The sequence below is a fragment of the Engraulis encrasicolus genome, chromosome 2 (genome assembly GCF_034702125.1).
Source record: "Engraulis encrasicolus isolate BLACKSEA-1 chromosome 2, IST_EnEncr_1.0, whole genome shotgun sequence".
In the NCBI taxonomy this organism is placed as follows: Eukaryota; Metazoa; Chordata; class Actinopteri; order Clupeiformes; family Engraulidae; genus Engraulis; species Engraulis encrasicolus.
In genome coordinates, this window is record NC_085858.1 from 23,619,545 (window position 1) to 23,632,350 (window position 12,806).

At 41.7% G+C, this 12,806-nt stretch overlaps 1 protein-coding gene across 1 annotated transcript; it reads left to right on the plus strand.

Moving 5' to 3' along the window:
• Positions 1–1,972: 1,972 nt before the first annotated feature.
• On the plus strand, positions 1,973–12,690 carry LOC134461403 (zinc-activated ligand-gated ion channel-like). Its single transcript, XM_063214329.1, has 9 exons — positions 1,973–2,167; positions 2,760–2,905; positions 3,160–3,204; positions 3,476–3,582; positions 6,096–6,268; positions 6,546–6,658; positions 7,807–8,017; positions 9,091–9,249; positions 10,964–12,690. Exons 1-9 carry the CDS (start codon positions 2,116–2,118, stop codon positions 11,245–11,247), a joined length of 1,290 nt encoding a protein of 429 aa, XP_063070399.1. The 5' UTR covers positions 1,973–2,115; the 3' UTR covers positions 11,248–12,690.
• The last annotated feature ends 116 nt before the right edge of the window (positions 12,691–12,806 follow it).

Sequence of the window (12,806 nt, forward strand, 5' to 3'; positions counted from 1 at the left end):
ATAATGGCCCTGGGTGACAATACATAAGGATTAGTTGTTAATTAATTAAAAATCACACTGACATAAAGACAATTATTTTTGTACTAGTACTTATTCATTCAATTCTTCTATACTATATTGTAAATATCAAGCTTAGTGTATATACCCCACTTAGTGTTCTGCACTGAAGTGAGTTGCTGTCTATCTCATTGTACATAATGTACAGTGACAATAAAAGACGCTATAGTATGTAAATAGTATATAAATAGTATATATAGTATGTAAATATCATCAGCCTCTCTGAGCAATGGATCACAAGCAAACACATGTTGGGGCAAGTGAATATGACGCTATGTCGTTCAGCATGGCCTTAGAGCACACTGCCCTCCTGTGGTTCAGTTCAAATACTTTTATAAAAAGGCATTTTCCATTTATGAAAAAAAGTTATTTTGACTTTTGGGAATACCAGTGCTATTAATGTCAATAAGCACTGATCACCTGACTTGTGCAGCCTTATTGATAGCGAAGCAATTACAGTAAATGTGTGGGAGACGGTGCAGACCAAGGAAATGGCCCTGCCAGGCCAGATTTGACTCTGGGTCTTCATGGGCAGTTTTGTTCTCTACATAAGGGCTCAAAAAGGCAAGGCAAGGCAAGGCAAGTTTATTTATATAGCGCATTTCATACACAGGTGCAACTCAATGTGCTTCACAAAGGTGAAGAAGGCTTCACCCAAGCAGATTTGTCTCTCTTCTTCGAGGGCGCTGGCCATAATAAAGTATAACTGACAAAACAAAGACATGATGCGACCTTTTCCTATTTTCCCCTCTACATTAGTGCAATGGACTTTCGTCTTGACATATATCCGAAAAAACCTTAACCTATGAAGATTCACCAGGTTATTTACCACTTTGCTCAATGACGGTCACACAACCTCTGCATGCCTGTCAGTCAGGACTGTCTGGCAATTAGGGATGGTACAAACCGAACCGAAAACCGAAACCGTACAATTCACACACCATACCGAACCGTGAAATGCAGTCCGTGGCAAACCGCAATTCATGTACTGCCCAGAAAAATATGTAAAACAGAGATTCTAGGAGTATCTTATCCAGTCTCTCTGATTAACACATTAACATATAAGAGCAATCAGAGGATGACACAATTAAAATCACACCATTTTCACATTATAAGCCTATACAAACCATATGTAGGATATTTAGTGCTAAGTCTGATTCTATTAGCCACTTGAAAGAGGGCATTTGGAACACTCAGACAGCGCACATCAGTTGACGACAGCTGATTCAACTTTCGCATCATCACTTTATAATTGCAGTTATGTAAATATGGTTTAATATTCCCAGTGCACCATTTATCATGAACTGAAAAAAAGAACCGTAGAGAACCGAAAACCGAGACCTTGATACCGTGATATGAACCGAACCGTGAATTTTGTGAACCGTTCCACCACTACTGGCAATGTCATCGCCTCAGGAAACCCAATCTGGCGTGCACCCTCACTTTCAAATTGTCAAAATGCATTCACCTGTGAGGTAACCAGACTGGGCGATCTCATTTTCACTCATAATCCAAATACCTTAAACAAACTGCAAAGCCGGACTGTGTAAACAACTGTCTGCGCCTTCACTGAAACCGCACACGGGTTCCCCTCTCAACCAATGATGTGTGGAGAAGCCCTCTGTAAGTAATACCACTCGTTCTTTCAGCACCATAAACAAACCATTGCTGAACACTGAGGCCTACAAAGGGAGTGTAGATCAGGTTAAAGGTTTAGAATATCATAAAGCATTACCCTTTTTATGTCGATTGGGCACTTAACGTCATCTCTTTTGGCATGTGTTGCGTGGGTGGATGGATGTTTACCCAACACAAACAGGTTGCATTGTGTGTTTGTGCCGCATGCTTTAATTAAAGTTATAAAAAGGGGAAATCATCATAATCACAAGCCGATTCTGTGGAGAGAGAGCGTGCAGCACACCTGTGAACAGGTGCACAGGTGGACGGAGAAGTGAGGAGTTGGCCGACTATAGTCTTCTGGACATCAAACATCTACTGCGCCTGCACTCATCTGGCAATTAACCACATTCTGTTGTGGTGGTGAAGGAGAGTACGAAAATGAATTTACACAAAGTTCTAGGGGGAATCATTCTGTGTGTTCTTGTGTCAGGTAAGAGTAAAATGATTGCAAGTAAGTGAAAGACAGTGGTTGGGAAAGAATACATCAATGCAAGTCCATAATGATTTTTATATTATTATTACTATTACTATTATTATTATTATTATTATTATTATTATTACTATTAGTGTGTGTGTGTTGATTGCAACTTCATAAGCACAAAAGCCATGTACTGGTGGTGAATGTTTTCTCTTGATATTTACTGTGCACATTGTCACATGTGTACAATATTGTAAATGTAATGTTTAATATTAGCTGTAACGTTTGCTTTCTTCATGTGTAATATTTTTGTTCTTAATATTTGCTGAACACATTGTCGCATGTTCTTGAATCATGTGTGTAATATTTGTTATGTAATATTTTTGCAAATGGTGCATAAATGTAAAAGTACTGTAACAGATGTAATTACAACACTAGAAATATGGTATGGCATAATACACTACTAGTGTTGTGACAGTAGGCTTACTTCTACTTCTGCTTTATACATCTCTGTATTTTTTTTTTAGTAAATGTAAACGGAAGTGCTGCCTTAATATTTGCTGTATACATTGTCACATGATGCCCATCTGTGTTGCTGCTACAGTGGCAGACCTCAGCAATACGTCCTGTGTCACTCGGCGGTGCCTGGCCGCATTGCTAATAGCCAAGGAACCTCTCTCACAACCACAGTCACCAACCTGTGACCTGACAATCGACATTCTATCTCTTCAGTACACCACCATATATGTGGTAAGTTCTACACATCATTATTATATAGGCTATGCTTCTTTGTTATATTATATATTTTTTAATATAATTTTTCGTTATAATTTGTTCACATTACAAACATATTACATAAAGTTTTATTGACACTTTGCTAACATTTATAAATGATCTAATCATAAACAAAACATTTACAAATGTTGGTAAAAAATAGTAAGGTCTCCTTGGTATGTCTTAATTAGTTAAGTAGCCCAACATGGTTGTGTCCGTTTGCTTTTCAGGACACCAAAAAGATGCATTTCTCCAGTCAGCTGTCTCTGGTAATGGTAGGTGTTATCCTATGCCTGCAATTCTTGAACATAATGTCTACACTACTTTGTACATGAGGGGCATACTAACAAGAGGTTGTGTCACAGCAATGCCTGTGGCAGAAGTTGACATGAAATGTTTATTTTCTATTTTAAAAATAAATGTATTGTCATGCTCATGAAAGTTGTGCAAGACTTTTAAGTTGTCAAACAATTCAAAGTGTTGGGTCATCTTTGTCATTCTCTAATGCCCACACCACATTATATTTACATTCTTTCCTGAAAACAGAAATGGGTAGATCCAGATCTATCCTGGGATAGGAGGACATACAACTATGGTGGTGTGGTCCTCCCAAAAAATAAGATTTGGACCCCGATACTCACAGTGGAAAATGCGTAAGTGAATTTTCACACTAGTCAAAGGCTTTGTGGTCAGTTCCCAACTTCATACTGTGCTCTGTGTACTGAGGTTACACTTTCCACCTTCAGAGAGAGCAAGGTGAAGTCAAGGGTGAAGTATCATTCCAATCACGTTCTGTTTGTTACACTTAACAGAAATGGTTGCCGTATGTCTTCAGAGTATACCCACCACCAAAATGCAATAATTAGAGAAAACCCAGATCATTATGTTGACTTTTTTTTGTTCACCCCGTTTTTCAGATCAAAACTGTCCTGTTATTATGGACAACCAGATTATGTACAAAATGATCGTTTTGAGGGCATCATTCGGGTATTTCAGTACACATAACCTAGCCATGCTAACACAGCCCTATGGCAGAGATGGGTTTAGCTGGACCCAACGAGGCTAGCGTAAACTAGTGTTGCACCGATACCGATACCAGTATCGGTGGATCGGCACTAAAATGGTGGTATCGGTATCAGCGAGTACCAACAAATAGGGTTGTTTTTTACATTTACCATTTACAGGTGCTTGTATGACACTCAAACAGCCTTGAAATTAGTTATTTCATAGAGGTATTTAAAAAGTATAAAAAGTTTTGCTGGATTCACTTTGTATTAGTCTTTTTCCTTCCTTAGGTACAGACAGAGCTGTAGATAAAAAGAGTTAGAGCGTTGCCATAGAAACCTGCGGGGACGTCCGCCGACAAAACTGGCGAGAAAACTGACCATACATGGTCATACATGGCCGACCTTGCGGCCCCATTCAGTTTTGCACAGTCTTCACCGTGGTCCAGACGTAACAGTCGTTTCCATAGACTCTGGGGGACTCTGAGAAGAATTGATATAACAACCGCTTTTGCGCATTTGAAAGCAGAGAATTTCAACGGATCGTGTAATTACTTGACCTTAAATAGTGACTTGTGTCACATCAAAAGTAGCACGGCCAAATTTGTAGAATCAGTACACCTAACCTAGCCATGCTAACACAGCCCTATGGCAGAGATGGGTTTAGCTGGACCCAACGAGGCTAGCGTAAACTAGTGTTGCACCGATACCGATACCAGTATCGGTGGATCGGTGGATCGGCACTAAAATGGTGGTATCGGTATCAGCGAGTACCAACAAATAGGGTTGTTTTTTACATTTACCATTTACAGGTGCTTGTATGACACTCAAACAGCCTTGAAATTAGTTATTTCATAGAGGTATTTAAAAAGTATAAAACGTTTTGCTGGATTCACTTTGTATTAGTCTTTTTCCTGTTTCACAAAGGTAGGCAGCAGCCTGACAAAGCCATGCAATGATTTTACATCCAAGTATATGCAATACAGCCCTTCATATATATACATTTCAAATAGGGTGGTATCGGTATCTGTATGGTATCGGTATCGGCCGATACTGCACAGACAGGTATCGGGTATCGGTATCGGGGCCAAAAAATGGTATCGGTGCAACACTAGCGTAATCCCACGTAAACTCTTCAACTCTTCTTATCTACGGCTCTGGGTATGGATATTGGAACATGCCATTGGACTTTTGGCAAGCCAGACTATAACATGAAATGAATAGTCTGGAACTGCACCATTGGCGAAGCTGAAGGTTGTTGGTACCAACGGCTGACATTCAAACTGCTAAACCAGACGTAATAGGCCTGTGTAACTGTGTCATCACCTTGCTAACCCTTAATTGACATGGACATTGTCCATTGATGTGGGCTGTGGAACCATTGGGCCGTGGAACCCTGGGCTCCCAAACACGCTACATTGATTCTAACAGAAAAATAAACGCAGATACACACAGATGGGGAGTTCCTGAAGGATAGATTTTGTGTAGATTTTAGTGATGTGTCGGTCGCGAACGAAACGGCTCTAAGAACCGGCTCTTTGAAGTGAACGAGAGGAACCGGCTCTCCAATGGGAGCCGTTTTTGTTTTTTTGTTTGTTTTGTCCTTCTCTCCCCTCCCTCTCATTGTGTGTATCCTCTAAAAGTGCCAGTGGTTACAGAGCAGGTGTTACAGACACACTGACAGCGAGTAGAAATACATAGTATGTATTAAAACCTTTTAAATTTACTTTATATTTGGGAATGTTGTGTCATTATTTAACGACTGATTATAGTAAAAGTGTTATTTATAAAAGCTTTTACACAGCATACACTGCTCAAAGTGCTTCACAATGTCAATACCGAAACAAATTGTTGTAAAATAAAATTAAAACTATGAATTTATCAATAATGTAGACATATATATAGGGAGTCGTTTGGGAGCCGAAAGAGCCGGCTCTCCATAGTAAGAAGAGCCAATAGAACCGCATCTCAAAGAAGAGCCGAAAATCCCATCACTAGTAGATTTGGATTGTTTCCGATGGTGTGTGCAGTGATAGACCAACCGGCTAGGCAAGAAACATTTTCTGCCTCTAGGATTTGTGAAGTTTACTAGACCAGAGATGTCTGACAACTAGAATGTATTGTGTTCCAGTGTGTCATTTGCTTGTTTGTGTTTCTTCCAGAGTGAGCGTATCCAGCAATCCTGTCACCAATGATGTGCTGGTGATGAGCACTGGAGTTGTAGTGTACCAAGTTGTCATGGACACAACAGTCAAATGCAGCATCAATCTCTTCTACTACCCCTTTGTTGCAGACTCTTGCCTTGTTCCCCTAAATGGCCGGACAAGCAAGAGTGGTGGGTATACCGACTCCACCCATCACCGTCATCATCGCTGCATGCCCCACTTAGATAAAACTGTCAAACATGGAAAACAGTGGCCTATAAACTAGTCCAATCCCTACAGGCAGAATAAAGGGTTTTTAGTTTTAGTCTGAGGCAAAGAAAAACAGAAATATTATGGGGGGGTGGTGGTGTTACATTACTTTAACACAATTTTAAACTTCTGTGTTAACCCTGTTACATGGATTTTTGACAATGAAGTAGACTTGACTAGACTTGACTTATCTTTCAGGATGTGGGGTGAATCTGACATTCCCAGGATATGTGAACATGACGGAAGCCACATCTGAGTGGATCACCAATGGGGTGGAACTGACTGGAGAGAGCACCCGACACTACCTTAATGTAAGGAAGCATTTGCACATCTAGTATATATGGATTGATTTGTGCTGCAGGTGCAGACATATAGCAGACACGATTCATATGCTTTTAAAATTAAGTCATATTGTATCACTCCAATCACACATGAGGACAATGTTTGTTTGATGTCGATTGCTTGTGACTGCAGCTTCCAGGCAGGCTCCGATCGTGAAACCCCATCCTTGTCAGCAGAGGTTAACACTTTGCAACACAATATAGCATTATTTAGGGAGCATGCCAAAGGATTCTAAGCGACATGATAGTGTGCTCTTCTAAATGGTGTCACGAAAGTTCAGCGTGCTTGCAAATGGATAAAACCGCCAGTCGACAAGACAACAGGTTCTTGTCATACACTGTGCAGAGTTCCAATGGGACTTCCAATGATAAACACCTAGCCGCGTAGCATTTTGGAATCCCTGGCTGTGTGCGCAGCCAGAAGTTTACCAACACGCTAAATGTATGTACAAGCTGGCCGCTATGCAGTGTATACAGCCATCTTTGTACGGAAGTAACGCTGCTTTAATGCAGGGCCACTGACAGCTTTGGCCGGGCCTGGGACAAAGTCATGTGAAAGGCCACCTCTCTGATAATGTTATGAGGAGGACCCAATTCTGTGCCTCCTCTATCCCTGGTGCCCAGGACACCTTAACCCTTTGTTCCCCCCCTGTCGACTACCCTGCTTGCATGAACAACAGGCATGCAGTGTACAAATCACCCTGTTAGTGGCAGTACAACACAATTTAAATGGTGTGAACAGCATAAAAGTCCCAAGGCTGCCCATGCCAAATGGCTGAACGTGTCATCAAATGTTCTATATCGATGGCCAACAGGCAACACACACACACACGCACGCACGCACTCACATGCACACACACGCACACACACGCACACACACGCACACACACACACACACACACACACACACACACACACACACACACACACACACGCACACACACACAAACACACACACACGCACACACACACACACACACACATTTTAAAATGGCCTCTCCTACTTGTTACACAATTTTTAAAAAAGCTATGTTTATTCAACACTTACAGAGTAAATGTGACGTCTTCTGGATTGTGTCTCCTCCCATTATGTACTTCTGTGTACTTGATGGCGACAGGTGTCGATGTCAGTCAGCATCTTCAACCCGACAGTGAGTCTCATCCTGCCCTGCGTCCTGCTCCTCCTGGCAGACGTGGTGAGCTGCCTGCTGCCCCTCGGTGGCGGGGAGAGGAACAGCTTCAAGGTCACGCTGGTGCTCAGCTTCACCATGTTCCTGCTCCAGCTCACACAGACACTGCCCGACACGGACGACTGCAGCCCCTTGCTCCGTGAGTCTGTTTTCACACTACAGTAACCAGAGCCGGAGGTCTACCAACTGTACTCAACATGACAGGTTAATTTTTCAACATAGCATCCTGTCACAATTCTGCATTTTTTCACTTGGGACCAGTTTAGGGGCCCCCTGGCAGGTGGAGGGCCCTAGGCTGCAGCCGTATCTAGCCTGTTCGTTAATCCGGCCCTGACAGTAGGCGACTGGACTGGTAATCTGGCATATGGGGCTTTTTCCCAACCCGTGGTCTAACACTCTTCAGAGGCTGATGCTGTTGTATTTTTTTCTTTTCCCTAGGTAGAGGCCAGCCCACAACAGAAGGGCCGTTATGGTTAGGGAAAATGCCTTGGCTGTTTTTTGGTCCTAGACCAACCCTGATACAGTACACCACTACATGACACTGACTAGTTTTGCTTTGTGTAAAACAAAGTCTACAGAAGCAAACACAAAGGGAGTTTCACATGTTACTTGGGATCTACTGTATGTTGTCATTACTCAGACTATAAAAAGATGAAACTTGAAAGGAGAGGTGTTCTGGAGTGCTGTTCAGTCAGAACAGTCAATGGGCCACTCTATGCACCTAAGTCTATTTGACCACATTATTTAAAGGGACACTGTGTGAGATTTTTAGTTGTTTATTTCCAGAATTCATGCTACCCATTCACTAATGTTAGCTTTTTCATTAATATTTACCATCACCATGAAATTCTAAGTATTCATTATGACTGGAAAAATTGCAGTTTTCATATATGAAAAGGGGGATCTTCTCCATGGTCCAGATTTATTCCAGAAATAGCCATTTTTAGCTGCAAAAATGACTGTACTTGGGCCATACTAGAACATTTTAGTTTATTACTTAGTACACTATCATGAAAAGGTCAAATTTGGCAATAGGCGACACAGTTTCAATGATCAGCATAGTAGCAGTACCTTTTTTGACCATTTCCTGCACAGTGTCCCTTTAATATATGAAGTTTTTACGTGGATTATGTCTTTTTGGTGCTTTCAAAGTCTCATACCATCGATTGCATGTCGATTGAGTTGTTCTACGCTGTTGTCTGCTCACCTCAGGGTACCATTACCTGGTAAGCCTACTGCTGATGTTACAGAGTATGCTCAGCTCCATGGTGCTCACCCACATGGTAGGTGGTTGTACCTTCCTGTCCTGCCTGCGTACCTGTAAGAAGGGGAAGGATGACAACCTCCTGGACGGGACCCACACACAGCAGGGTAAGGGGTGCAGTCCTTCTCATCACAGCTGCATGCCATGCACAGTGAGGTCTTGTACCTAAACAGTACATCAAATGAAATGTAAGAAGGTGATAAATGGGTGATGATGATACACTGTAGAACATTTCAGTGGAATGGTCAGTCTGTCATACTACACTAACGAAGTTGTAGTATGAATGAATCTGTAGAACCTGGACCTCTTGGAACTTGATTTGTCTCAAACATGATTTATTGGTTCTGGTGGATTATATATAAATGAAACATGTTTTAGTTACATTACAGCCCTTACAGGCCATCATGGAGATGCACTAGTCTTCACACCACCAGGATACCAGGTGGACAACAGGGGATCTACAGTAACAATTGATTTAACTGATTGGTCAGGTGTAGTAGCACTAATCCTTTTGAATCAGGAAGGGAGGACAAATCAGCTTCTTGTTCCAATATGAGTATCCCTCATAAAACACTTGCTTAACCCATTTTAGCCTAGCCCTTTTTGGGGAAAAGGTGCCCTCTCCCTATTAAAACCGAAATATCTCAGCCTCCGCAGCACATAAAAACATGAAATAATTTTCATTTAAAAGCTAGAACCGTCATTTTGCACTAGAATGTGTTCATTCAGCTCTAACTTACCCATATTTTTAATAAAACAGCTCAAATCTCAAGAACCTGAATGCAGCGTAAATGTCGCTCCAGGACAAAATGGATTAATTGGAGCGCTTACTACTCCATTTAGCCTATAAGCAGTGCCCCTCCATGGAATCCAAGTTTGGAAAAAAACAACCAATTGGAGTGAATAGGCAGGCCTTTTTTGGATTTTCTTTTCTTTCTTTTTAAGTCTTGGGTCCCACTGATATCGTGCGACTTTGGCTTCCAATAACAGGGAGCGTGTCTAATGTTCCCACAGCCCATTGGTCCCACATCACTAAGATTTTTAACATAATTTTTTAGGCCCATTGGTCCCACAGCCCATTGGTCCCACAGCACATTCCTGCTGCTCTATGTTAATTAAAATTTAGTCCCGATGTTACAAAGGTATGTTCTGTTAGTTTACTTGGAAATGTGGGAACATGGAGTTGTATAGCATAGGGCCTATATTTGAATAATTTCTTTAAAATGTGGGAACATGGAGCAGCAGGAATAAGCCGTGGGACCAATGGGCCGTGGGACCAATGGGCTGTGGGAACATAGGTCTGACTCCCCAATGGGAGAGACACAGCTGTAGATCACTGGTGACAACCTGTGTAGGGTGTACTCTACAATGTCTATAAAAAAGGGCAAATGAATAGCCTGATAAACCAGCCTAAATGTGAGACCGGAGTAATTACTTTGGCGTCCAGCGGGTGGCGCTGGTTTACCAGGCTAGCAAATGAATGCACTTCCCATCCCACCAGGTTCAAGACACAAAGGGTCTTTCTCAAATGCAAGGCCAGTGTCCTTCCAAGTGTATCAGCCTAAGTAGGCACGCCCAGTGATTGGATACCCTTTATTAGTCATACCCAGTGATTGGATATTCTGTAGAGTTCACCAAAAAGTATCCAATCACTGGGCGTGACTAATTAGGCTGATACACTTGGAAGGACACTGGCCTTGCATTTGAGAAAGACCCAGAGTGTATCAAAGAGAGTATGCACCAAACAGTCTTTGTGGTTAGGCAGTGGCTGACTCTAACACATCACAATTGTGAGGTGACAATCTACCCCTTTTCTTCCAGGAGGCAATGGAAGAGTCATTGGTGGAGACCAGGACAACACCGCAGAGACCATCAAGGAGGACTCACTGGGGAGCATGGCGTATATCCTAAAGGCCAAGAGGCAGCAAGAGGAGAAGGAGGAGAAGTACAGGGCGTTTGCTGAGAAGTTGGACCTGGCTTTATTCCTGCTCTACATTTGTCTTTGTGTAATATATGGCGTTAGCATAGCGTACGTCATCACACTGGACTTCTGCGTCAAAAACAAGAGTGTTACCTGGAGTGACGACTATGACGACTACGACTAATCCTGCAATATCTGCACTCCCACTAGGACATAGTATACAGACAGTACATCTCATTAAAAAAATATTTAAATCCTTTTAGAATATTAAATGCCTTATATGAGCAATATGTATTTTTTTTTAGTATTGGCAGTATCACAAATATGTAGTTGACTCAAAACCCTCTCAAAATATACATACATATACACATTCACACACACCGCTGGACTGGCCATAGGGCATACCGGGCATTTGCCCGGTGGCCTGACGTGCTTTTATTTATTTTTTATTCAGGCCAAACCCGTTATTAACGTCGCAGGCCACATTATCTTCCTTGCAGGCCACTTACTGCAATGTGCACAATGTCCAAATCGACAGAAGAAATGCTAACATATTACTTTCATGCATGAGTAAGGCTGATTCTTGTTATATATACCCTTAACTAGTGACAGAAAGTTTTATTCTGGTGGGTACATGTATGTAACCTACATGTACTGTAGCCTACTAAAGTCACTTTTCTAAAAGTAAAATTCCTACAGCAAAGTTAAAATATGATACAGATGTGCAATTTAAGTAAAAACAATATGATCCGGTTTTATTTGGTGTGTTTATAGAACATGTTTATGAAGAATTTGTAAACAAAAACAGTGTGGTGCATGATGGTAAATACTAAGACGCGCCCTTGTATTTTCTACTTTCTGCCGTTCAGTTGCAGTGTCGAATGAATTAGGCATAATGAGTTTGAGCATGCTGGCGAAATGCATGGCAAATGCATCTACTGGCTATGTCTATTAATAAAGTGGATTATTGGAAGACTGTGGTCACACACCAGCTCTGGAGACTGCCGTGCGGCGCCAAATCTGTCCAGGGTTCATGTGAGAAAGTGCATACCACACACATACCACACACACACACACAAACAGTCCTCAAAAAGATAGGAGGCGATCGTAACATAGCCTAATTTCATAACATCAAGACCTAGCCAACTAGGCTATTAGTAGGCCAATGAAGACACTCTTGACCTCTTCTACTTGTATATGGGTTAAAAACCACACTCACTAGCTGGCCTCCTGTCACTGTGTGTATCGAGTCTCACACATACTATGATATCATAAGTAAAAGGTTTTTTTAAATGATCCTGCTGTGGACTAACGGAAAGGCACTGGGCTACTACGCCGGTGACCCGGGTTCGATTCTGGTTCGGGTCATTTGCCGATCCTTCCCCATTTCTCTCCCCACTCATTTCCTGTCTCTCCACCACTGTCCTGTCAAAAATAAAGGCAAAAAGCCCTAAAAAAAAAACTTAAAAAAAAATAAAAAAATAATGACATTGTGGATCAGGACAACACTAGGGTAAGCTGGTGGGCCATGAAGGTTTTCCAAGTGGGCCTTGAAATAATTTTCTAAAAATCAAAATAATATTTTTGTGTAATATTTTTGTGTGTTGCTGTACTATTTATTCAAGTTTTATTGTTTATTGGCTGAGATGGACATTTCAAGTGGGCCCTAAGTTGGAAAGGGGTGGAACCCCTGCTCTGTCCAAACCAGCCCTGTATGTCCTTCATTAGATCATGCCGTTAAAA

What these genes read in the sequence shown, in the direction of transcription:
- LOC134461403 (XM_063214329.1), top strand. Translation starts at nt 2,116, where the DNA reads ATGAATTTACACAAAGTTCTAGGGGGAATCATTCTGTGTGTTCTTGTG. An exon ending in TGGCCGGACAAGCAAGAGTG is followed by an intron (nt 6,269 to 6,545) that starts GTGGGTATACCG and finishes CTTATCTTTCAG; the next exon opens with GATGTGGGGTGAATCTGACA. An exon ending in CGGGACCCACACACAGCAGG is followed by an intron (nt 9,250 to 10,963) that starts GTAAGGGGTGCA and finishes CTTTTCTTCCAG; the next exon opens with GAGGCAATGGAAGAGTCATT.